This window comes from Coregonus clupeaformis, chromosome 16 (genome assembly GCF_020615455.1).
Source record: "Coregonus clupeaformis isolate EN_2021a chromosome 16, ASM2061545v1, whole genome shotgun sequence".
Taxonomy (NCBI): Eukaryota; Metazoa; Chordata; class Actinopteri; order Salmoniformes; family Salmonidae; genus Coregonus; species Coregonus clupeaformis.
This window is the reverse complement of record NC_059207.1, coordinates 16,360,040-16,387,347: the sequence shown is the minus strand read 5'-3', so window position 1 is coordinate 16,387,347 and position 27,308 is coordinate 16,360,040. Positions and strand designations below refer to the sequence as shown.

The window sequence follows — 27,308 nt, the reverse complement described above, 5'->3', positions numbered from 1 at the left end:
GCTAACGTTAGCCCACTTTTAAGTAACTAAGGCAGTGAACAATTATGAATTAACAATAACGTTAGCAAGTTACAAACCATTGCATATACGTAAACATTATTACTCTTAACTTTACTAATTTAACTTAAACGTACCTTTTGGAATTTCTTCAAGTAGCTAGCTTGCTAGTTAGTGGTCAACAGTTGTATTTTCGTTGAGAAGTCTCAGGTTACGGGCGAACGGAAGTGAAGTTAACCTGCTACGCGGAAAGCCGGAAGTTAGATGACGTCATCGTGAAAAGGGCCTAATGGCTACAGGGATTCCCACCTTCTCCTTTCTCTGCGGCATGGAAAAGAACAACATACCCATTTCACGCAATGTTTTTTGTCTCATTCACTACCCCGTATGGTGGCCACCGTAACCCCGCACAGTAGGTGGCGGCAATACACCAATAGGTTTTAGTTGTCTGCCATTAAACCTTTAAAGAAGAAGAAAGAACAACAAACGAGCTAGCTACCAACCATTCTGTGAAAATGTCTAATATAGAGTTATTGAGATTGATTTTCAACGAGCGATTTAGAGCGGGTCCAGAGCTATTCAGAGCTGTTAAAAATACGATAACAGAGTACCAGGAAAATGTTTCCCCATCGAAAGAGGAGAACGACTGTGTAAAGAGGCTGCTTGATATCATCCTTCTACCAGAGATACAGTTACATAGAGCAGGTTTGTTACTTTTTACGTCTCGCCATTAAACATGAATTTCATCAATATTGGCAATTCGTTAATTTAGCTAATTAACATGGGACATTTCTTGTTGATCAGTAACGTCGGGCCGGGGGAGCCCTAGCCCAAATGGACTAAAGGAGCCTAACGTTAGGCTACTCCTTTAGTAGCTTCAAGGACCTTACATATTATTTTAAAAAGGCGAATTGGCTCTGGAAGCCAAAACAGCCAAACCCTCCATCTAACCATTAATCAATTTTAAATTGTGGTACGGTTCTTTAAGTGATAATGCACGAGAAGCAGGTGTTAGTTGGATATATTCGTCGAGGGCCGTCAAACCGTGACAATATATCCAACAAACGCCGGCTTCGAGGGCATTATCACTTTTATACAACGGGTTACCAACATATTCAAATAATTATTGACATATTTTCATTTGTATTAATTTATTCGTATTATTTCATTCTTCCACAAGATATGGTCGACACAAATCAAGGGTTGCTAGAGAAGCGACCCAGTCGGTCGTTCTTTTGGTTCTGTATCTATAGACGCGACCCAGCCGTTCGTTCTAAATGTTCCTTCTTATCCCTTGCTTGCTAGCTAGCTAGCCAGCTACGGCTAATTTACAGTTACGTCAAAAAATTAAGCCAGAATAACTGCCAGTAAAGTAGCTGCATTTGCATATGCTCTTTTCTAGTGATATTTATTTGGATACATCCATAACAATCAGCTTATGATGTTCGACTTTGCCTGGCAGAGAAAATGTGCTCTCTTGTCAGGACACTGTTCAGACAAAAGAAAGACAATCCTTGACATATATTTGAGCTGATTTTAATAAATGAAACCATACATTCTCTTTGTTATCCACCACAGCTGACATAGCTATAGCTACTTATTATATGTCACATTTATCTGTACATTCCCTTGGATGGTGCATTGGTTGAAATATCTGTCAAGTCTGTGCTACTACTTCTGCTGCCTTGCTTCAGCCGTTTTGGGTGTCGATGGTGCTGTAGTGTTCTATATATTTTTTTTATTGTTTCATTTTTTAAATTTTATAATTTTTCTTTTCGTTATTTTTTTAAATTTTTTATATTTTTAAATTTTCTGCAGTGTTCTCTTTGTTTTCAGCCAGGATGTTGCTCCAGCGTTTTCTGTCTGTCAGTGAGGGACGCCAGTAGCTATGGAGCAAACCTTCGCACTGATGCCTTCTAAACCAGCATTGGCCAGTTTCTGGACTGGCATGGTCCCGATGCTGTGATTTGTTTATATAGTTGTTCCCGCTGCCCTGCAGATCTTGGACCTCATGGCTTGGTTTTTGCTCTGACATGCACTGTCAACTGTGGGGCCTTATAGACAGGTGTGTGCCTTTCCAAATCATGTCCAATCAATTGAATTGACCACAGCTGGACTCCAATCAAGTTGTAGAAGCATCTCAAAGATGATCAATGGCAACCGGATGCACCTGAGCTCAATTTCGAGAATCCTAGTAAAGGGTCTGAATACTTATGTAAGTAAGGTATCTGTTTTTTATTTTTAATACATTTGCAAAAAATTATAACCTGTTTTCGCTTTGTCATTATGGGATATTTTAGAAAAAGTCAAGGGGTCTGAATACTTTCCGAAGGCACTGTATGTCCCTCTAGCTGCCCTGAATGCCTCTGCTGATCCCACAGCTATTGTATGCAGTAATCATGTGCCTATGAACCAGAGATATACTGTTAGCACTGAGGCGGTGTGCCCTAGTAGGAAGCCCACTGTGTGCAGCTCACCCTGCACTAACATAAATAGCATGAGCATGTCTACTTCTGCTAAGCATTCATATTTCAAGCTTCCCAGTAAAGCAATGAAAACAATCAAGCATCCCAGAAAAGTACTAAAAATATCCCACGTTAACATACAGTGAGGGAAAAAAGTATTTGATCCCCTGCTGATTTTTACATTTGCCCACTGACAAAGAAATGATCAGTCTATAATTTTAATGGTATGTTTATTTGAACAGTGAGAGACAGAATAACAACAAAAAAATCCAGAAAAATGCATGTAAAAAATGTTATAAATTGATTTGCATTTTAATGAGGGAAATAAGTATTTGACCCCCTCTCAATCAGAAAGATTTCTGGCTCCCATGTGTCTTTTATTCAGGTAATGAGCTGAGATTAGGAGCACACTCTTAAAGGGAGTGCTCCTAATCTCAGTTTGTTACCTGTATAAAAGACACCTGTCCACAGAAGCAATCAATCAATCAGATTCCAAACTCTCCACCATGGCCAAGACCAAAGAGCTCTCCAAGGATGTCAGGGACAAGATTGTAGACCTACACAAGGCTGGAATGGGCTACAAGACCATCGCCAAGCAGCTTGGTGAGAAGGTGACAACAGTTGGTGCGATTATTCGCAAATGGAAGAAACACAAAATAACTGTCAATCTCCCTCGGCCTGGGGCTCCATGCAAGATCTCACCTCATGGAGTTGCAATGATCATGAGAACGGTGAGGAATCAGCCCAGAACTACATGGGAGGATCTTGTCAATGATCTCAAGGCAGCTGGGACCATAGTCACCAAGAAAACAATTGGTAACACACTACGCCGTGAAGAACTGAAATCCTGCAGCGCCCGCAAGGTCCCCCTGCTCAAGAAAGCACATATACAGGCCCGTCTGAAGTTTGCCAATGAACATCTGAATGATTCAGAGGAGAACTGGGTGAAAGTGTTGTGGTCAGATGAGACCAAAATGGAGCTCTTTGGCATCAACTCAACTCACCGTGTTTGGAGGTGGAGGAATGCTGCCTATGACCCCAAGAACACCATCCCCACCATCAAACATGGAGGTGGAAACATTATGCTTTGGGGGTGTTTTTCTGTTAAGGGGACAGGAGAACTTCACCGCATCAAAGGGACGATGGACGGGGCCATGTACCATCAAATCTTGGGTGAGAACCTCCTTCCCTCAGCCAGGGCATTGAAAATGGGTCGTGGATGGGTATTCCAGCATGACAATGACCCAAAACACACGGCCAAGGCAACAAAGGAGTGGCTCAAAAAGAAGCACATTAAGGTCCTGGAGTGGCCTAGCCAGTCTCCAGACCTTAATCCCATAGAAAATCTGTGGAGGGAGCTGAAGGTTCGAGTTGCCAAACGTCAGGCTCGAAACCTTAATGACTTGGAGAAGATCTGCAAAGAGGAGTGGGACAAAATCCCTCCTGAGATGTGTGCAAACCTGGTGGCCAACTACAAGAAACGTCTGACCTCTGTGATTGCCAACAAGGGTTTTGCCACCAAGTACTAAGTCATGTTTTGCAGAGGGGTCAAATACTTATTTCCCTCATTAAAATGCAAATCAATTTTTGACATGCGTTTTTCTGGATTTTTTTGTTGTTATTCTGTCTCTCACTGTTCAAATAAACCTACCATTAAAAATATAGACTGATCATGTCTTTGTCAGTGGGCAAACGTACAAAATCAGCAGGGGATCAAATACTTTTTTCCCTCACTGTATGTAGGCTAAGAAACAAGGTTTATGAAGTCAATAACTTGCTAGTAACAGATTACATTCATGTTCTGACTATCTCTGAAACACACTTCGATAATACCTTTGATGTTATAGTGGTAGCCATACATGGTTATAACATCTACAGAAAAGACAGAAATCCCAATGGGGGCGGTGTTGCGGTCTATATTGAGAACCACATTCCTGTAAAGCTTAGAGAAGATCTCATGTTAAATACTGTTGAAGTAATATGGCTACAGGTTCATCTGCCTCACCTAAAGCCAATTCTTGTGGGAAGCTGCTATAGACCACCAAGTGCTAACAGTCAGTATCTGGATAATATGTGTGATATCAACAGAGAGGTATGTTTTCTGGGTGATTTCAATATTGACTGGCTTTCATCAAGCTGCCCACTCAAGAAAAAGCTTCAAACTGTAACCAGTGCCTGCAACCTGGTTCAGGTTATCAGTCAATGTATTGATCACATCTTTACTAATGCTGCAGAAATTTGCTTTAAAGCAGTATCCAAATCTCATCGTATGTAGTGATCACAATATAGTAGCCATATCTAGGAAAACCAAAGTTCCAAAGGCTGGGCCTAATATAGTGTATAATAGGTCATAAAATAAGTTTTGTAGTGATTCTTATGTTGATGATGTAAATAATATTTGCTGGTGTGTAATGAGGAGCAACCAGACGCTGCACTTGACACATTTATGAAATTGCTTATCCCAGTTACTAATAAGCATGCACCCATTAAGAAAATGACTGTAAAAACGGTTAAATCCGCATGGATTGATGAGGAATTGAACAATTATATGGTTGAGAGGGATGAGGCAAATAAGTCTGGCAGCACAACCGATTGGCAAACGTACTGCAAATTGACAAATTGTGACTAAATTGAATAAAAATAAGAATAAACTATACTATGAAACAAAGATAAATTATATAAAGAATGATAGTAAAAAATCTTTGGAGCACCCTAAATTAAATTTTGGGCAAAAAGGCAAACCCAGCTCCATCATTCATTGAATCAGATGGCTCATTCATCACAAAACCCACTGATATTACCAACTACTTTAATTATTTTTTGGCAAGATTAGCAAACTTAGGCATGACATGCCAGCAACAAACGCTGACACTACACATCCAAGTATATCTGACCAAATTATGAAAGACAAGCATTGTAATTTTGAATTCCGAGTGTGGAAGAGGTGAAAAAATTGTCTATCAACAATGACAAGCCACCGGGGTCTGACAACTTGGAAGGAAAATTTAGGATAATAGCGGACGATATTGCCACTCCTATTTGCCATATCTTCAATTTAAGCCTACTAGAATGTATGTGCCCCCAGGCTTGGAGGGAAGCAAAAGTCATTCCACTACCTAAGAATAGTAAAGCCCCCTGTACTGGCTCAAATGTTGCCAACCCTTAGTAAACTTTTGGAAATAATTGTGTTTGACCAGATACAATGCTATTTTACAGTAAACAAATTGACAACAGACTTTCAGCACGCTTATAGGGAAGGACATTCAACAAGCACAGCACTTACACAAATGACTGATGATTGGCTGAGAGAAATTGATTATAAAAAGATTGGGGGGGGTGTGTTGTTAGACTTCAGTGTGGCTTTTGACATTATCGATCATAGTCTGCTGCTGGAAAAACGTATGTGTTATGGCTTTACACCCCCTGCTATATTGTGGATAAAGAGTTAGCTGTCTAACAGAACACAGAGGGAGTTCTTTAATGGAAGCCTCTCCAACATTATCCAGGTAGAATCAATAATTCCCCAGGGTAGCTGTCTAGGCCCCTTACTTTTTTTCAATCTTTACTAACGACATGCCACTGGCTTTTAGTAAACCCATTGTGTGTATAAATGCGGATGACTCAACACTATACACGCCAGCTACTACAGCGAATGAAATGACTGCAACACTTAACAAAGAGCTGCAGTTAGTTTCAGAATGGGTGGCAAATAATACATTAGTCCTAAATATTTCAAAAACTAAAAGCATTGTATTTAGGACAAATCATTCACTAAATATTGTAATTAATAATGTGGAATTGAACAAGTTGAGGTGACTAAACTGCTTGGAGTAACCTTGGATTGTAAACTGTCATGGTCAAAACATATTTATACAACAGTAGGTAAGATGGGGAGAAGTCTGTCCATAATAAAGCCTTCTTAACAGCACTATCAACAAGGCAGGTCCTACAGGCCCTAGTTTTGTCGCACCTGGACTATAGGTCCCGTATAGCTCAGTTGGTAGAGCATGGCGCTTGCAACACCAGGGTTGTGGGTTTGATTCCCATGGGGGACTAGTATGAAAAAAGTATGAAAATGTATGCACTCACTACTGACGTAAATGTAAATGTTCAGTCGTGTGGTCAGGTGCCACAAGGAGGGACTTAGGAAAATTGCAATTGGCTCAGAACAGGGCAGCACGGCTGGCCCTTGGATGTACACAGAGAGCTAACATTAATAATATGTCAATCTCTCCTGGCTCAAATTGGAGGAGCGATTGACTTCATCGCTACTTCTTTTTGTGAGAGGTATTGACATGTTGAATGCACCGAGCTGTCTGTTTGAACTACTGGCACACAGCTTGGGCACCCATGCATACCCCACAAGACATGCCACCAGAGGTCTATTCACAGTTCCCAAGTCCAAAACAGACTATGGGAGGCGCACAGTATTATATAGAGCCATGACTACATGGAACTCTATTCCACATCAAGTAACTCATGCCAGCAGTAAAATTAGATACAAAAAAAAAATAAGATAAAAATACACCTTATGGAACAGCGGGGACAGTGAAGAGACACAAACACAGGCACAGACACATGCATACACACACACGATAACATACACACATGTACACATGGATGTTGTGTTGTAGAGTAGTGGCCTGGGGGCACACACTTAATGTGTTGTGAAATCTGTTGTGAATGTATTGTAATGTTTTTAATAACTGCCTTAATTTTTCTGGACCCCAGAAAGCAGCTAATGGGGATCCATAATAAATACAAATGCAAAGCTAAATAGGCTAATAACACTAACACTCTAATATTACAGGGGGAGGAGTATCACGTTATTCACTTAGCCTAGCACAGATGAGCAGCGTTTTTCCCGCTTTTTATGAAATTCCAAAGGAGTCATACCTAACCATCCAGTGGCTTTCCATAGCCCCCCTAAACACACTCCGCGGCGCGCTCTGTCCATGGTGCTGATACAGTGCAGCGGAGATACAGATTTCACACCAGCCTGTCACTCAAATATTTGAGCTTTTTTGCAATTTTTTTTATAGGGACATAAAACTAAAACTGAGTGGGCACAAGTTTCTACTGAGGGGGCTAAGCCCTCTTTTGCAGCCTCGGGAGCCGGGCCAGGGATCCGGACACAGAACTGGTCCCTACTTTAAACATTTGCGGGTCCCAATTTTTGAAATATACACTGAGCAAAAATATAAACGCAACATGTAAAGTGTTGGTCCCATGTTTCATGAGTTGAAATAAAAGAAACCAGAAATGTTCCATACGCACAAAAAGCTTATTTCTCTCAGATTTTGTGCATACATTTGTTTACATCGCTGTTAGTGAGCATTTCTCCCTTGCCAAGATAATCCATCCGCCTGACAGGTGTGGCATATCAAGAAGCTGATTAAACAGCATGATCATTACACAGGTGACCTTGTACTGGGGACAATAAAAGGTCACTCTAAAATGTACAGTTTTGTCACACAACACAATGCCACAGATGTCTCAAGTTTTGAGGGAGCGTGCAATTGGCATGCTGACAGCAGGAATATCCACCAGAGCTGTTGCCAGAGAATTGAGTTTGGGAAACACTGGGCTAACCAACTATCTAAATCTTGTAGTTATCATTGCCAGATTACAGTCGCATTCCCCTGCTCAGATGTTGAATGCATCAACCAATGGTTGCGTGCCACGTCATTGACTGTGTTGTCGGGCACCAGATTGCTATAACTATGATGTGGTAGCTGATATGTAAAATACCTATCCTGGCATTGTAAGATCTGGCATTCGTCAGCAACTCCTGGGCAGACGAACGCACCCTTTGTGTCCAGGGGCCTCGACCCCCAGGTGGCCCCCATTTGATTTTGTTGAGTCACTCAGGTATCATACAGTATGAACACACATAAAACATAGGCAAAGTGTGTAGAATAGCAGGGAATTAGCTTTAAAATGGCTAAATGTTCTCTCCACCAACGAGGGGTGTGAACAGTTTGGCGTCACATGGGTCACGAGGTGGGGGTTTGTTACTGCGCCGATAATTTACAATATCCATCTGGAACTTTGCCATCTAGGAAATTTGTGTGACCGGACCTTCTCAAATAGCAGTTGAGTACCCCTGGCTTAGGTAATGAAAAGCACTGTCAGCTATTTTTCAACTAACGTTTACATGGCGAAACTTTCTACGTTCTTGTCTTGGAAGACACCGGTGTCTTCTAAACTCCCATTGCTAGTTGCAGGTGGAACGTTTTGACTTGAAAATGCTCTGTTATTAAATACAATAAATGTTTGCTACAAATTGATTTAATTTAATAACAGATCATTTTCTATATTCCAATGTTTCCCCTGCAATAAGCTATGGGAGTTTAGAAAATACCAGTGACTTCCAAATCGAGAACGAAGAAAGTGTCGCTAAGTTAAGGTTAATCGAAAATATCCTAATTGTGGCTAAACCGCAATGCACGACCTCAGACACAAGCTTTAGCTCTGATGCTGAGGTTCCAGTTTACATGGCTAGTGGAGCTCTGGAGAACCCAAGGCCACATTGAGTAAACATTGCGAAATGTTTTGCTACTGTTTATTGCGGTGTGCACTAATGAATATGACCCATGGGGCGTCATAGTATAGGCTTCATGGCACAACATGCAACGCTTCATTAAACGGAAACAATGTTAAACATAACATGCAACGCTTCATTAAACGGAAACAATGCTGTTCTGAACAACCAGTTGAAAAACATTGTGATTATGGTGGTTTAGAGGGTGGATGTGTACGTAAACCTTGGGATCATTCCATAACATTAGTAATTCCATGAGCGTTGCAAACGAGTAACATACATATGAAGGTAGAATAATTAACATTGAATGGTCCAAATAGGCATACAAAGCTTTTCATGTGTGTTCTAATGGTAACTTAGTTGTTCGCAGCACCTGAAATATTGCCAGGTTTACAGAAACCCTTATTTCATGTCAGTGTTTGACTTCTAATACATTCTTTCTCATTCCCTTCAGACCTCCAGAAAACCACACTCTCTAAAGAGGAGGTTCCCCCTGAGCAGCAGCATGGTGAGCAGGCATGGAGCCTCAGTCTGGGGCAGGAGGACTCGAAGCCCACACAGATTAAAGAGGAACAGGAGGACCTCCAGACCAGCCAGGGAAAAGAGCCACTTCAAGAGCTGAAGTATGATACTAAATACTCTGTATTCATTCCTTCCAGTGTGAAAAGTGAGTCTGACGAGTACCCAACTCAGTCCTCACATCTGAGCATAACCCTAAGTAAAGAATGCAAAGACAGAGACCCCTCCACTGAACAGATCAAAACATAACCTGGGGAAGAGGACTCATCAGAACTAGCCAGTGACTATAAGCCCATCTCTGCAGTAAATCCAGCCTGTTCTGCAGCTCAGGGTGAAAACATGAGCAGGGACTGGAAGGAGAGTGAAGGACCTCTGTCAGCTTTGAAGACCCGGAAATCAAAGAGGATGCAGACAGAAAAAGGACAAAGCTCCCTTATCAGTTCTAAGGGCAGGAAATCCGTGTTGTCCCATCTGAAATCACCTATCAAATCCAAATCTAAACATATGACCCGTATGAGGAGCCACACAGAAGAGAAACCGCATCGCTGTCATGATTGTGGAAAATGTTTTGCTCGACGTGGAGTTCTGAAAAGGCATATGAGGATCCACACAGGGGAGAAACCATATCATTGTCATCATTGTAACCTACGTTTCACTAACATTGGAAATCTGAAATCTCATGAGGAGCCACACAGGGGAGAAGCCATATTGCTGCCATGATTGTGGCAAAGCGTTCACTCGAAGTGATTGCATGACACGTCATATGAGGAGACACACAGGGGAGAAGCCATATTGCTGCCATGATTGTGGCAAAGCATTCACTAGGCGTACACACATGACACAGCATATGAGGAGCCACACAGGGGAGAAGCCGTATTGCTGCCATGATTGTGGCAAAGCATTCACTAGGCGTACACACATGACACAGCATATGAGGAGCCACACAGGGGAGAAGCCGTATTGCTGCCATGATTGTGGCAAAGCATTCACTAGGCGTACACACATGACACAGCATATGAGGAGCCACACAGGGGAGAAACCTCATTGCTGTCCTCATTGTGGGAAATGTTTTTCTCAAAAGGGAAATCTTAAATCTCATATGAAGAGCCACACGGGAGACAAACCATATCCTTGTCATCTTTGTAACAAACATTTTACCGAAAGAAGTAATCTGAAAGTGCATATGAGGATTCATACTGGTGATAAACCGTTTCGCTGCCAGGATTGTGACAAATGTTTCACTCAGCAATCCAATCTGAATAAGCATATAATTAAATTGCATATGAGGAGTCACAGAGGGGGAGAAATGACATTACTGCCATAGTAGTGGCAAATCTTTCACCACTGGTTTCCAACTCTCTCAGGGTTTATGTGTCCTGTCTTTAGAAAATACTTAGTGATGCAAGTGCATTAAATAGTCAGAGAATACACACTGAGGAGAAAATATGTAAGTGCAGTGATTGGGATTGATGCTTCAAAACAAATAAAACCCTGAGAGGACACATAGAGAGAATACACAAAACATGACCGTACCCTGTGTGGGCATCAGACTGAAGATTGAGAGGTACATGTTTCAATTTTCTCAAGTGTAGACACGGTTCTTGGGTGGTTTGACTGAATTAATGATTTAGCTGAGAATGTTGCATGAAGCCTACATAGTTGTCTAACAGAGAGATATCTGGGGTCCCTGCTCATTAGTTTGACACACAGGACATTTGACTGCAGTCCTCTGTAGATGCTACTTGAACTCATCAACTCACTGCATTATTTTACGTCTGTCCTACTGACCTTGGGAAACTGGTGGGAATTAAAAATCACCACCACTACATTCGGACGTTGGATTTTGACTCCAGCATACATTTTTTATATAAGATGTTAGCTTTGACTTGGATTCACTTGGCATGTCAAAATTATGACTCATAAAACGTGAAAAATTAAGGCATAACCTCAAAATGGTTAGAAGAGAGGTTAGAATTGGGAGATGAGAAATAAAGTTGAAACTTAAAAACCTGAGATTATTTTCTTTCTCTTATCTTCTACTGGAGGTATCTCATTTTGTATGTTATGTTAGCAGTATTCTTAGAAACATTTAAATGAACATAATTGATTTTGTTTGTTTATTTGACTGGGCATAAAAACTAAAATCCATATCTGTGCATGGATGGGGGATTTTTCTAAATAGCAATATGATCAGGGCACATCCCACCAAACGGGAGCAAAGATACTCAACATACCTCAGACTGTTGAAGAATGGTGCACAAGTAAAAAATACTTTGAAGTACTACAAAAGTAGTTTCTCAGGGTATCTGTACAGTACTTTACTTGAGTATTTATATTTTTGTCAACTTTTACTGCACTACATTCCTAAAGAAAATATGTACTTTTTACTCCCATTCATTTCCTCTGACACCCAAAAGTTACATTTAGAATGCTCAAGCAAGACAGCAAAATGGTGCAATTCATGGACATATCAAGAGAACACGCGGTCATCCCTACTGCCTCTGATCGGAATGGTGTACTAAATGGTGTCTCAGTGTTGGAGTATGCCCTTCGCTGTCCTTATATTTAAAAATAAATAAACAATTGTAGGATTTTTTATGAATTTATTTGCAAATTATGGTGGAAAATAAGTATTTGGTCACCTACAAACAAGCAAGATTTCTGGCTCTCACAGACCTGTAACTTCTTCTTTAAGAGGCTCCTCTGTCCTCCACTCGTTACCTGTATTAATGGCACCTGTTTGAACTTGTTATCAGTATAAAAGACACCTGTCCACAACCTCAAACAGTCACACTCCAAACTCCACTATGGCCAAGACCAAAGAGCTGTCAAAGGACACCAGAAACAAAATTGTAGACCTGCACCAGGCTGGGAAGACTGAATATGCAATAGGTAAGCAGCTTGGTTTGAAGAAATCAACTGTGGGAGCAATTATTAGGAAATGGAAGACATACAAGACCACTGATAATCTCCCTCGATCTGGGGCTCCACGCAAGATCTCACCCCGTGGGGTCAAAATGATCACAAGAACGGTGAGCAAAATCCCAGAACCTCACGGGGGGACCTAGTGAATGACCTGCAGAGAGCTGGGACCAAAGTAACAAAGCCTACCATCAGTAACACACTACGTCGCCAGGGACTCAAATCCTGCAGTGCCAGACGTGTCCCCCTGCTTAAGCCAGTACATGTCCAGGCCCGTCTGAAGTTTGCTAGAGTGCATTTGGATGATCCAGAAGAGGATTGGGAGAATGTCATATGGTCAGATGAAACCAAAATATAACTTTTTGGTAAAAACTCAACTCGTCGTGTTTGGAGGACAAAGAATGCTGAGTTGCATCCAAAGAACACCATAACTACTGTGAAGCATGGGGGTGGAAACATCATGCTTTGGGGCAGTTTTCTGCAAAGGGACCAGGACGACTGATCCGTGTAAAGGAAAGAATGAATGGGGCCATGTATCGTGAGATTTTGAGTGAAAACCTCCTTCCATCAGCAAGGGCATTGAAGATGAAACGTGGCTGGGTCTTTCAGCATGACAATGATCCCAAACACACCGCCCGGGCAACGAAGGAGTGGCTTCGTAAGAAGCATTTCAAGGTCCTGGAGTGGCCTAGCCAGTCTCCAGATCTCAACCCCATAGAAAATCTTTGGAGGGTGTTGAAAGTCCGTGTTGCCCAGCGACAGCCCCAAAACATCACTGCTCTAGAGGAGATCTGTATGGAGGAATGGGCCAAAATACCAGCAACAGTGTGTGAAAACCTTGTGAAGACTTACAGAAAACGTTTGACCTGTGTCATTGCCAACAAAGGGTATATAACAAAGTATTGAGAAACTTTTGTTATTGACCAAATACTTATTTTCCACCATAATTTGCAAATAAATTCATTAAAAATCCTACAATGCGATTTTCTGGATTTTCTTTTCTCATTTTGTCTGTCATAGTTGACGTGTACCTATGATGAAAATTACAGGCCTCTCTCATCTTTTTAAGTGGGAGAACTTGCACAATTGGTGGCTGACTAAATACTTTTTTCCCCCACTGTACCTCTTTTTTTTTTGACCTGTTGCCAAGGAGTCCCTCGACATAAGACTGGAGGCCATTGTTGTTGTTGGTAAGATTAACATTGTTTATCAAATGTTTTTCTGTGTTGTCTTATGTGACCTCTGTTAGCAGATGATTGATAATGGCTTCTAGTTGGTTGTCCCTTGTGCTTTTCTGAAAGGGTACATGGGAGAAATGTGGCTGCAACAAGAAACAGGACCAAGATACATACGTAAGTCAAAGCTGAATGAAGACAAGGCCTCAAATTCATTTAATAAAATGAAAAAACATTTGCATAAGCTAATTTATTGTTTGATGATATAACTACAGTTAGAAACTTTAGGAAATAACGTGCACTAGTCTAGTAGTGACACAGTACTGAAACAAGATGTCAATAGTGATTTTGAATAGGCAAACAGTAATAACTATTCTGCCCTTGAGTTGCGTTCCCGTGCAAAACTAGACAGATAGCTAACAACTGAGTCTTCAATAAAACTTCCAAGGCGTGACTTTTCTTGAACGAATGTATTGAAAACGTTTATGTTGTGAAACTGCAAATACAGAAAATAATATACTTTAGTATTCAATTCACATTGACATACTGTAGCTGTACATTATACATTTCAAGTTGAAGTTGCATAAATACAAAGCAAGTGCCAATTTACCATGTATCTGGCATGACGACAAACCAAATAGATAATTACTCTGAGTAACAACTAGCCAACTCCTTTCATTACTCTAATAATGTACTAACACCTCTGTACAATAACAAAGCATATTACACTAGAAACAGTAAAAAACTATAGTATGTTTTACACTTCTTTTACATGACGCACGAGCAAACTAATACAGCTAACGGCATCCATGAAAGTCAATGCAATTTGCGTGAGTAAATGTAACCAATTAACTTTGATAAGTAAGCAATTCTGTCAATAACAATATTATCATCACTTGTAATATGCTTGAATTGAACTTACAAACAAATATTTTCCGAGGCTGAAGCGTAACAATAAATAGTTGCACTGAAAGAACTGTACAGTAACGTTGTTTCTAGCTGCTTGTCGCGTGCATAATAACAACTTTACTTCCGGGTTTTCGTACATAATTCTAAGTACCAGAAAGCTCCACTAGGGGGCGCTAAACACCATGGAACACAATGAAAGTCACTCTTAATCACTATAATAAAATAAATCTGATACCTTCTAACAAGATGGCAGCACAATAACTGTGTCAGTTTTCAATAGTAATTCAAAAGGGTTTATGTTAGAAATGGAAAGAGGATCAGGAGCAATTCAGTAGTAATCAGTAGTGACAACACTATACACAAATGGCAGTAGTAATTCAATAGGGATTGAGTAGGCATACCGCAGTAATGAGAAGGCATTACGTGGTCATTTAATAGTGAACATGTAGGAATTGTGTAGTTATGTGTAGGTTTTAATTGTAGATACCCAAAAGCTCAGTAGTTACCCAGTAGTCATTAAGGGAGAATGATGTAGTGATTTGAGTAGGAAATATGTAGTGTTCACCAGTAGTGAAACATTTACATTTGAGTCATTTAGCAGACGCTCTTGTCCAGAGTGACTTACAGTTAGTGAGTGCATACATTTTCATACTTTTTTCATACTGGCCCCCCGTGGGGATCGAACCCACAACCCTGGCGTTGCAAAAGCCATGCTCTACCAACTGAGCTACAGAGGGCCAGAAATATTGTTTCCTAATCTTTCTTATTTTTTAATTTTTTTAGTCATTTAGCAGACGCTCTTATCCAGAGCGACTTACAGTTAGTGAGTGCATACATTACTACATAAATCACTACTGGTTTAGTCTGTCTTTGGTACTGCAATCAATTTGAGACTCAAAAGGTTCACGTCTTCAATGAAGTGAGGAGAAAATGGTCCAATGGCGCAGAACAGATTTTTCCCAGTATGTTCTGACTGAGCTTCTGACTGTCATATTTTAGGCCTGATTGCCATTAGAAATACAGTGCCTTCGGAAAGTATTCAGACCCCTTGACTTTTCCCACATTTTGTTACGTTACAGCCTTATTCTAAAAATGGATTAAATAAATACAAATCCTCAGCAATCTACACACGATACCCCATAATGACAAAGCGAAAACAGGTTTTTAGAAACTTTAGCAAATGTATAATAACAAAATAACTGATATCACATTTACATAAGTATTCAGACCCTGTGCTTTGAGACTTGAAATTTAGCTCAGGTGCATCTTGTTTCCATTGCTCATCCTTGAGATGTTTCTACAACTTGATTGGAGTCCACCTGTGCTAAATTCAATTGATTGGACATGATTTGGAAAGGCACACACCTGTCTATATAAGGTCCCACAGTTGACAGCGCATGTCAGAGCAAAAACCAAGCCATGAGATCGAAGGAATTGTCCGTAGAGCTCCGAGACAGGATTGTGTCGAGACACAGATCTGGGGAAAGGTACCAAAAAATGTCTGCAGCATTGCTGGTCCACAAGAACACAGTGGCCTCCATCATTCTTAAATGGAAGAAGTTTGGAACCACCAAGACTCTTCCTAGAGCTGGTCGCTCCGCCCAAACTGAGCAATCGGGGGAGAAAGGCCTTGGTTAGGGAGGTGACCAAGAACCCAATGGTCACTGATAGAGCTCCAGAGTTCCTCTGTGGAGATGGTTGTCCTTCTGGAAGGTTCTCCCATCTCTGCAGCACTCCACCAATCAGGCCTTTATGGTAGAGTAGCCAGACAGAAGCCACATCTCAGTAAAAGGCACATGACAGCCCGCTTGGATCTTGCCTAAAGGCACCTAAAGGACTCTCAGACCATGAGAAACAAGATTCAACTCTTTGGCCTGAAAGCCAAGCGTCACACCTGGAGGAAACCTGGCACCATCCCTACGGTGAAGCATGGTGGTGGTAGCATCATGCTGTGGGGGTGTTTTTCAGCAGCAGTGACTGGGAGACTAGTCAGGATCGAGGCAAAGATGAACGGAGCAAAGTAAAAAGATCCTTGATGAAAACCTGATCCAGGACCTCAGACTGGGGCGAAGGTTCACCTTCCAACAGAACGACAACCCTAAGCACACAGCCAAGACAATGCAGGAGTGGCTTCGGGACAAGTCTCTGAATGTCCTTGAGTGGCCCAGCCAGAGCCTGGACTTCAACCCGATCGAACATCTCTGGAGAGACCTGAAAATAGCTGTGCAGCAACGCACCCCATCCAACCTGACAGAGCTTGAGAGGATCTGCAGAGAAGAATGTGAGTAACTCCCCAAATACAGGTGTGCCAAGCTTGTAGTGTCATACCCAAGAAGACTCGAGGCTGTAATTGCTGCCAAAGGTGCTTCAACAAAGTAGTGAGTAAAGGGTCTGAATACTTATGTAAATGTAATATTTCTTATTTTTAATAAATTAGCACAAAATGTAAACCTGTTTTTGCTTTGTCATTATGGGGCATTGTGTGTATATTGAAAAGGGGAGAAAAAAAACAATTTAATCAATTTTAGAATAAGGCTGTAACATAACAAAATGCGGAAAAAGTCAAGGGGTATGAAAATGTATGCACTCACTAAGTCGCTCTGGATAAATGACTAAAATGTAAATGTAAAATACCTTCCGAAGGCACTGTATATTTTATTCATCAGGAAAACCTCCATTGACCCTCCATTCATTCTAAATACAAATGATGCCATGCAATTGCACACTGCATGGTATGACTATGGCAGGGAGGAATAAATAATGCACACACAACATGTAGAAATACTGCAGGTTTTATTTATTTGCACAGGGATCTGTGGTCTGGTAGGGTTGATTCTGTCAAGGGATAATGTGCCGTCTTGTATTTGCGCTAGAAAGGCCTTCATTTGGCATTGAGGGGACCCTCAGTCTTTGGGAGAGACTTGTTATGGACATGCCTGCCTAAGGCCCACTTCTGATTGCTGCAATGTTCACTGCTATGTACAGCTCCCTTGACACAAATCACATCACTTTTCTGTTCATTAGATTTATAAGTGCACATATATGAACGTCATGTATCACTTCTCCCCATTTCTGAAGTATCCTTTTCACATCCTTTTAAAGAATGAAAGGAAAATGGCATTGCATCAGTCAGACAGCATCATACAACACTTCCTTGAACTACAAAATTAATTTTATGTGCATCTTTACCACCAGTAGTCTAGAAGCAGACCCGGGTGATTTGAGTGTCTTTGCCTCAAAGTTCTGCACCACCAATAGCGGTTCTCTGCCATGTCAGGCGTTACGGCATCACAGTTTGTGGCAAAAAAAAGGACTGGTGTCCTGTATAAAAAAAAGTCTAAACTGAATGACACTGAGCTGTGTTTCCAATGGTATGATACGGTTTAAGTCAGGACAATGTCTCGGGTTGTGAGATCCTGAAATGCTTGGACCATACCCATAATATGGCATTGGGTGGATGAGGTTGGCGACACAAAGGTGAACATGTGGAATCTTTTTGCGAGCCTCCCAACTCTTTGTGCTCTGCACAGTGTCTCTCTCACTGGCTTTACTCACACACGGACTGAGACCTAGTGCAATCCCAAACAGAGAATCCCAAGTCGGAGAGGTCCTGTAAACAACTAACAAAAAAACCTCCCATTCTTTTAGCTGCCTTCATATATTGTAGTCTCTTGTAATTCCATGATGAGTTTGTAAAATGACCCAAGGTCCAATACAGTGGGACACGTTCCTATGTCTTCTCTTCGCGATCTGTTTTGCGCCGCGTAATGTTCCGAGGTTTGATCTTCAGAGACAGCTCCCACAGAGCCTCCTCTGCCAGGTGGTCGCTGAAGTCGTTGAAGAAGGAGACGATGTCGTCGTTGTGTTTCAGATCATAATGCCTGGGAGAGAGCGAGAGGGAAAACACCATCTAAACATTGCAAAGGTGGTAAAAGAAAATATCCTCAAATTCCAACGAATTAACAAATTGTTACGTTTTGAAAGAAAAGTGCGTTGAACATAAATCTGTATGAGAGCGACAGCCAGATTGGCCACTGTATACATACACTTGCTGGAAGCGCCTCATGCTGTCCAGGATGTTGAACTGCTGCCAGCGCTTGGAGAAGTTGACCTTCCCGTTGATGAGGTCAGGGTTGCCCAGATGGACAAAGGTCAAGTCCTGGAGGATAAGACCCCTGTGTGTCGTGTGAGGAAAAGAAACAAGAAACAGTCAGTACGATAAAGACGATATGCACAGTAAGCAATACAAATGGTAGATGTGCAAATACATTTGTGTCACTTGTGACAGCAAAGTGCATACACTTCGTAACCCAGCAGTTTGACTTACAGATATGGTATACATGGGGACTCCACATCTGACAGTGCCGCTCGGTAAGCCCGGAACGAGGAGGAACTGTCTATTAACGTGCAGTATTCCTCTAGGCCCTGTAAACAGAACAGTGACAGTCGTCCATGTTAACATCAAACACAACACCAACATGTGTAGAGAGAGTTCATATTAGAGTTACCTTACAGTAACTGCTTTGAAGATATATATACAGTGAGGGAAAAAAGTATTTGATCCCCTGCTGATTTTGTACGTTTGCCCACTGACAAAGACATGATCAGTCTATAATTTTAATGGTAGGTTTATTTGAACAGTGAGAGACAGAATAACAAACAAAAAATTACTGAAAAATGCATGTCAAAAACGTTATAAATTGATTTGCATTTTAAATGAGGGAAATAAGTATTTGACCCCTCTGCAAAACATGACTTAATACTTGGTGGCAAAACCCTTGTTGGCAATCACAGAGGTCAGACGTTTCTTGTAGTTGGCCACCAGGTTTGCACACATCTCAGGAGGGATTTTGTCCCACTCCTCTTTGCAGATCTTCTCCAAGTCATTAAGGTTTCGAGGCTGACGTTTGGCAACTCGAACCTTCAGCTCCCTCTACAGATTTTCTATGGGATTAAGGTCTGGAGACTGGCTAGGCCACTTCAGGATCTTAATGTGCTTCTTCTTGAGTCACTCCTTTGTTGCCTTGGCCGTGTGTTTTGGGTCATTGTCATGCTGGAATACCCATCCACGACCCATTGTCAATGCCCTGGCTGAGGGAAGGAGGTTCTCACCCAAGATTTGACAGTACATGGCCCCACCCATCGTCCCTTTGATGTGGTGAAGTTGTCCTGTCCCCTTAGCAGAAAAACACCCCCAAAGCATAACGTTTCCACCTCCATGTTTGACGGTGGGGATGGTGTTCTTGGGGTCATAGGCAGCATTCCTCCTCCTCCAAACACGGCGAGTTGAGTTGATGCCAAAGAGCTCCATTTTGGTCTCATCTGACCACAACACTTTCACCCAGTTCTCCTCTGAATCATTCAGATGTTCATTGGCAAACTTCAGACGGGCATGTATATGTGCTTTCTTGAGCAGGGGGACCTTGCGGGCGCTGCAGGATTTCAGTCCTTCACGGCGTAGTGTGTTACCAATTGTTTTCTTGGTGACTATGGTCCCAGCTGCCTTGAGATCATTGACAAGATCCTCCCGTGTAGTTCTGGGCTGATTCCTCACCGTTCTCATGATCATTGCAACTCCATGAGGTGAGAGCTTGCATGGAGCCCCAGGCCGAGGGAGATTGACAGTTATTTTGTGTTTCTTCCATTTGCGAATAATCACACCAATTGTTGTCACCTTCTCACCAATCTGCTTGGCGATGGTCTTGTAGCCCATTCCAGCCTTGTGTAGGTCTACAATCTTGTCCCTGACATCCTTGGAGAGCTCTTTGGTCTTGGCCATGGTGGAGAGTTTGGAATCTGATTGATTGCTTCTGTGGACAGGTGTCTTTTATACAGGTAACAAGCTGAGATTAGGAGCACTCCCTTTAAAAGTGTGCTCCTAATCTCAGCTCGTTACCTGTATAAAAGACACCTGGGAGCCAGAAATCTTTCTGATTGAGAGCGGGTCAAATACTTATTTCCCTCATTAAAATGCAAATCAATTTATAACATTTTGACATGCATTTTTCTGTATTTTTTTGTTGTTATTCTGTCTCTCACTGTTCAAATAAACCTACCATTAAAATTATAGACTGATCATTTCTTTGTCAGTGGGCAAACGTACAAAATCAGCAGGGGATCAAATACTTTTTTGCCCTCACTGTATATATATATATATATATATATTTTAATTGTTTTACAATAAACTGATGTTTCTGAGCAATCTTTGGACATTGATTAGACCACAGTCCAACTCACCTCTGAGGTTGTTTTCTGCCACTCCAGTCTTCGGATGGGAGCTGAATCCAAGGCAGATAATATTGCCAAATACGAGTTGAAATTATTTAGCTTCCGTAAGTGCTGCAAGAGAGTGGAGGGAGATGCACCTGAGAATTTGTTGCTTTTTCAACAAACACTCCCAAAACAACTGTTTGCTCATTCTTAAGTATCCACATTTCAAAAGGCATACCTTCATTATTTTGATAAATTTCAGGAGGAGCTTTTCTCGGTCCTGGGCTTTCTCTTGCAGAATGATTATGGAGCGTACCCTGAGGGAGACACGAAGGGGATGAGATGCATCAGTTTGTCACCACATGTTCTCCAGACCTGGCTGCTTTCCTCTCGGAGTGGGCAGTGAACTGAAGTGCTGCAGGGTGACTAGAGAAGCAGCGTGGTGACTAAGAGAAGATGTGAGGTGCAGGCTTACCAGTAGGACATATTGTTAAAGTGCTCTGTGAACTGTGTGAGGTTGGCACTCTTCTCCTCATTCTGCTCCTTAGCCCAAAGCAACACCTCCGGGATCTGTCACAAAAATACATTATTTTTAGAGGTGGAGGGGGGAGGGGGGGGGGGGGGTGAGTTGGGGGTGAGTTGGGGAGGGGAAGAGTTGGGGAGGAGGGGAGGAAGGGAGGGGGGAGTATACGCAGGAGGAGGAGGGAGCATACGCAGGAGGAGGAGAAAGACATGCTTGGACGAGCTACCTCAATTTTGTAGAAGAGCTCTGCATCCAGGAGAGTTAGCTGGTCGGCGATCTCATGACTTCGGAAGTCGTGCAGGGTCCCAGGTCTAAAGCCGCACACAGGAAATGGGGGGGAGGGGAGGAAATTAGAAAGAAAAGTGGCCAGAGTTAGAACTAGACTCTGTGATACATTGATGTTCAGAAAACAACAAGGAATTCCTTCACTGTCACGGAGCTGAACATTTCTAAATGCCTTTGCAAACGTAACATTCTCTGAAACAATATAATAAAATACATTGGAATAATATCTTTATTGATCCATTATACAGAGAAAAGGATTGTGATGTTTTAGCTGTCACAGTATCCTTGTCCACTAAATGTGGGCGGGCCTACCTGGCGGCGACACCTCTTGCGGCCAGTGGTTTGAGGGAGTAGGTGTAGCGCAGCAGCTTCCTCTGCTCCACCTTGTCCAAGATGTTCTTGCGGAGCACGCGGGCCAGGCTCAGCTCACCGTTACACACCAGCCTGAACACCAAGTCCATCAGCTGCTTCAGGATGTCCTCCGTCATCTCCACCAGACTGACACACACAGCCGAGGGGATGGAGGGATGAGAGAGGGTGGTGAAGGTGAAAAAAAAAAACAGGAAAAAGACGCGAGGTGGTGTTTACTTGCGCTGCGAGCTGCTCCAATAATTAAACAAATGTAACAGAAGCCCCATCACTGCACACCCCAGCTCGCCATCACGGCTAAATCACACTTGAAAACTGATGGATATGTGCAAAAAGAGCAGACGGAGAGAAGCAGCTGAGTAGGCTATTGGCTGGTAGGTGATGCGGCTGGCTGATCACAGCTGTCACATGTTGATATCTGACATATCTGACATCATGCTCTGAACTCTGTTTGATATTCTCTTTGTAGGACGCGTAGGGATGCATTCTGTGCTCAGTCATTTATTTTGATATGAGAAACATACCCCTCCAACTCTAATTTTTTTTCTTCGGATCTACATGGTGAAAATAGCCGAAAAGTGACGAGTTGGCTTCTCTGTAATCATGATTGGTTAACCCCTCCCCCTTTTATCAAGAACAGACCAAAGGAAATGCGAATAAGAATCGTCATTGACTGCACTGTCATTTGAAGGACATGAAAAAATGGCAGGCAAGAGAACTTACCACAGCTCGTCCACCACTCGGACGAGAACAAAGAAGGTGTTTTTGCTGACTTTCTTCTTGAAGGTGTCTGGGCAGTGACAAAACCTGGTGTATGTGTGGAGGTGTTAAGCAAAACAAACAAATAGTCTCAAAGTATATTACACATCTTACAGTATTCAGAGTGTCTACGACTTTGGGAAGTGATGTGGTAGGGATTTTGCTAGCCATTCCCTATCGTCTCAACCAAGCAGGATTTGTTGGAGGAAACCCTTTGGATCCACATGCGAGAAGTGAAGCATGGAAAGGATATCTGTAGTGCAGCTTTTTGATAAGGTCCTCGGGGGTTATGAACGTTCTGTACGTCGTCAGGAAAGCCTCACAGTACAAGACAAGATCTGGAAAAGAAGACCACAAAGGAGATTACTAAATATCCTCTCGCTTCCCCAGAGCTCCATTTGGGAGGAAGGAAAGTCTGGGTGTACTATAGAAAGCGCAGCTAGAATCCTTAGTTGCTACATCCATTTTTGGACTAATATATATATATATATATATATATATATACATACATACAGTGAGGGAAAAAAGTATTTGATCCCCTGCTGATTTTGTACATTTGCCCACTGACAAAGACATGATCAGTCTATAATTTTAATGGTAGGTTTATTTGAACAGTGAGAGACAGAATAACAACAAAAAAATCCAGAAAAACGCATGTCAAAAATGTTATAAATTGATTTGCATTTTAATGAGGGAAATACGTATTTGACCCCTCTGCAAAACATGACTTAGTACTTGGTGGCAAAACCCTTGTTGGCAATCACAGAGGTCAGACGTTTCTTGTAGTTGGCCACCAGGTTTGCACACATCTCAGGAGGGATTTTGTTCCACTCCTCTTTGCAGATCTTCTCCAAGTCATTAAGGTTTTGAGGCTGACGTTTGGCAACTCGAACCTTCAGCTCCCTCCACAGATTTTCTATGGGATTAAGGTCTGGAGACTGGCTAGGCCACTCCAGGACCTTAATGTGCTTCTTCTTGAGCCACTCCTTTGTTGCCTTGGCCGTGTGTTTTGGGTTATTGTCATGCTGGAATACCCAATCCACAACCCATTTTCAATGCCCTGGCTGAGGGAAGGGGGTTCTCACCCAAGATTTGACAGTACATGGCCCCGTCCATTGTTCCTTTGATGCAGTGAAGTTGTCCTGTCCCCTTAGCAGAAAAACACCCCCAAATCATCATGTTTCCACCTCCATGTTTGACGGTGGGGATGGTGTTCTTGGGGTCATAGGCAGCATACCTCCTCCTCCAAACACGGCGAGTTGAGTTGATGCCAAAGAGCTCGATTTTGGTCTCATTTGACCACAACACTTTCACCCAGTTCTCCTCTAAATCATTCAGATGTTCATTGGCAAACTTCAGACGGCCCTGTATATGTGCTTTCTTGAGCAGGGGGACCTTGCGGGCGCTGCAGGATTTCAGTGGTGGGATCTTGCATGGAGCCCCAGGCCGAGGGAGATTGACAGTTATTTTGTGTTTCTTCCATTTGCGAATAATCGCACCAATTGTTGTCACCTTCTCACCAAGCTGCTTGGCGATGGTCTTGTAGCCCATTCCAGCCTTGTGTAGGTCTACATTCTTGTCCCTGACATCCTTGGAGAGCTCTTTGGTCTTGGCCATGGTGGAGAGTTTGGAATCTGATTGATTGATTGCTTCTGTGGACAGGTGTCTTTTATACAGGTAACAAACTGAGATTAGGAGTACTCCCTTTAAGAGTGTGCTCCTAATCTCAGCTTGTTACCTGTATAAAAGACACATGGGAGACAGAAATCTTTCTGATTGAGAGGGGGTCAAATAATTATTTCCCTCATTAAAATGCAAATCAATTTATAACATTTTTGACATACGTTTTTCTGGATTTTGTTGTTGTTATTCTGTCTCTCACTGTTCAAATAAACCTACCATTAAAATTATAGACTGATCATTTCTTTGTCAGTGGGCAAACGTACAAAATCAGCAGGGGATCAAATACTTTTTTCCCTCACTGTATATATGTATATGGGGGGAAAAAGTGGGGGGAAAAAGTATTTAGTCAGCCACCAATTGTGCAAGTTCTCCCACTTAAAAAGATGAGAGAGGCCTGTAATTTTCATCATAGGTACACGTCAACTATGACAGACAAAATGAGAAAAGAAAATCCAGAAAATCACATTGTAGGATTTTTAATGAATTTATTAGCAAATTATGGTGGAAAATAAGTATTTGGTCAATAACAAAAGTTTTTCAATACTTTGTTATATACCCTTTGTTGGCAATGACACAGGTCAAACGTTTTCTGTAAGTCTTCACAAGGTTTTCACACACGGTTGCTGGTATTTTGGCCCATTCCTCCATGCAGATCTCCTCTAGAGCAGTGATGTTTTGGGGCTGTCGCTGGGCAACACGGACTTTCAACTCCCTCCAAAGATTTTCTATGGGGTTGAGATCTGGAGACTGGCTAGGCCACTCCAGGACCTTGATATGCTTCTTACGAAGCCACTCCTTCGTTGCCCGGGCGGTGTGTTTGGGAACATTGTCATGCTGAAAGACCCAGCCACGTTTCATCTTCAATGCCCTTGCTGATGGAAGGAGGTTTTCACTCAAAATCTCACGATACATGGCCCCATTCATTCTTTCCTTTACACGGATCAGTCGTCCTGGTCCCTTTGCAGAAAAACAGCCCCAAAGCATGATGTTTCCACCCCCATGCTTCACAGTAGTTATGGTGTTCTTTGGATGCAACTCAGCATTCTTTGTCCTCCAACCACGACGAGTTGAGTTTTTACCAAAACGTTATATTTTGGTTTCATCTGACAATATGACATTCTCCCAATCCTCTTCTGGATCATCCAAATGCACTCTAGCAAACTTCAGACGGGCCTGGACATGTACTGGCTTAAGCAGGGGGACACGTCTGGCACTGCAGGATTTGAGTCCCTGGCGGCGTAGTGTGTTACTGATGGTAGGCTTTGTTACTTTGGTCCCAGCTCTCTGCAGGTCATTCACTAGGTCCCCCCGTGTGGTTCTGGGATTTTTGCTCACCGTTCTTGTGATCATTTTGACCCCACAGGGTGAGATCTTGCGTGGTGCCCCAGATCGAGGGAGATTATCAGTGGTCTTGTATGTCTTCCATTTCCTAATAATTGCTCCCACAGTTGATTTCTTCAAACCAAGCTGCTTACCTATTGCAAATTCAGTCTTCCCAACTTGGTGCAGGTCTACAATTTTGTTTCTGGTGTCCTTTGACAGCTCTTTGGTCTTGGCCATAGTGGAGTTTGGAGTGTGACTGTTTGAGGTTGTGGACTGGTGTCTTTTATACTGATAACAAGTTCAAACAGGTGCCATTAATACAGGTAACGAGTGGAGGACAGAGGAGCCTCTTAAAGAAGAAGTTACAGGTCTGTGAGAGCCAGAAATCTTGCTTGTTTGTAGGTGACCAAATACTTATTTTCCACCATAATTTGCAAATAAATTCATAAAAAATCCTACAATGTGATTTTCTTGAAAAAAAAATCTCAAATGTGTCTGTCATAGATGATGTGTACCTATGATGAAAATTACAGGCCTCTCTCATCTTTTTAAGTGGGAGAACTTGCACAATTGGTGGCTGAACAGCGCCGGAGAAGATGGCTGCCGTTTTACAGCCCTCTAACCAATTGTACTATTATGTGTGTTTTTCCGCGTTATTTGTAATTTATTTTGTACATAATGTTTCTGCCATCGTCTCTTATAACCAAAAAGAGCTTCTGGATATCAGGACAGCGATTACTCACCTCTAATTGGCCGAATATTTTTTCTTCAATGAGGCGGCCACGAAGGATATCATACAGACACCCGACAAGGCCCAAATCCCCGTCATTCGCATGAGGAAGAGACGGAGGTATCGTGGACGTAGGTCGGGGTGCCTTGTAAGGATCCGATGGCGAGCGAGTAAACTGCCGCTCCCATCAATCCTATTAGCCAATCTTCAATCATTGGAGAACAAATTGGATGACCTAAGATTACGGTTATCCTACCAACGGGACATAAAAAACTGTAATATCTTATGTTTCACCGAGTCGTGGCTGAACGACGACATGGATAACATACAGCTAGCGGGCTATACGCTACATCGGCAGGATAGAACGGCTAACTCCGGTAAGACAAGGGGTGGCGGTCTGTGTATATTTGTAAACAACAGCTGGTGCACAAAATCAAATACTAAGGAAGTCTCTTATGATAAGCTGTAGACCACACTATTTACCAAGAGAGTTTTCATCAATATTTTTCATAGCTGTCTATTTACCACCACAAACCAATGCTGGCATTAAGATTGCACTGAATGAGTTGTATGAGGCCATAAATCAACAGGAAAACGCTCATCCAGAGGCAGCGCTCCTAGTGGCCGGGGACTTTAATGCAGGGAAATTTAAATCCGTTCCACCTAATTTCTACCAGCATGTTAAATGTGCAACCAGAGGAGAAAAAAAACTCTGGACCACCTTTACTCCACACACAGAGACGCATACAAAGCTCTCCCTCGCCCTCCATTTGGCAAATCTGACCATAACTCTATCCTCCTGATTCCTGCTTATAAGCAAAAACTAAAGCAGGAAGCACCAGTGACTCGGTTAATAAAAAAGTGGTCAGATGACGCAGATGCTAAGCTACAGGAC

General features: G+C 42.2%; 2 protein-coding genes across 5 annotated transcripts in view; one reads left to right on the top strand and one right to left on the bottom strand.

Moving 5' to 3' along the window:
* Positions 1–293: 293 nt before the first annotated feature.
* LOC121584509 lies at positions 294–11,564 on the top strand. Its single transcript, XM_045225877.1, has 2 exons — positions 294–702; positions 9,461–11,564. Exons 1-2 carry the CDS (start codon positions 513–515, stop codon positions 9,772–9,774), a joined length of 504 nt encoding a protein of 167 aa, XP_045081812.1. The 5' UTR covers positions 294–512; the 3' UTR covers positions 9,775–11,564.
* Positions 11,565–17,307: 5,743 nt separating this feature from the next.
* LOC121584508 (rap guanine nucleotide exchange factor 1) overlaps positions 17,308–27,308 on the bottom strand; it is a 47,462-nt gene continuing 37,461 nt past the window's right edge. For all 4 annotated transcript variants that reach the window (XM_041900416.2, XM_041900418.2, XM_045225621.1 and 1 more), the window contains 10 exons: positions 22,931–23,015; positions 22,642–22,734; positions 21,862–22,047; positions 21,491–21,575; positions 21,217–21,311; positions 20,980–21,058; positions 20,769–20,870; positions 18,859–18,956; positions 18,578–18,706; positions 17,308–18,412 (listed from right to left, as the gene is read on the bottom strand). In XM_041900416.2, the coding sequence (XP_041756350.2) occupies positions 18,262–18,412; positions 18,578–18,706; positions 18,859–18,956; positions 20,769–20,870; positions 20,980–21,058; positions 21,217–21,311; positions 21,491–21,575; positions 21,862–22,047; positions 22,642–22,734; positions 22,931–23,015 (1,103 nt within the window). In that variant the 3' untranslated portion in view covers positions 17,308–18,261. The remainder of the gene's footprint in view (positions 18,413–18,577; positions 18,707–18,858; positions 18,957–20,768; positions 20,871–20,979; positions 21,059–21,216; positions 21,312–21,490; positions 21,576–21,861; positions 22,048–22,641; positions 22,735–22,930; positions 23,016–27,308) is intronic.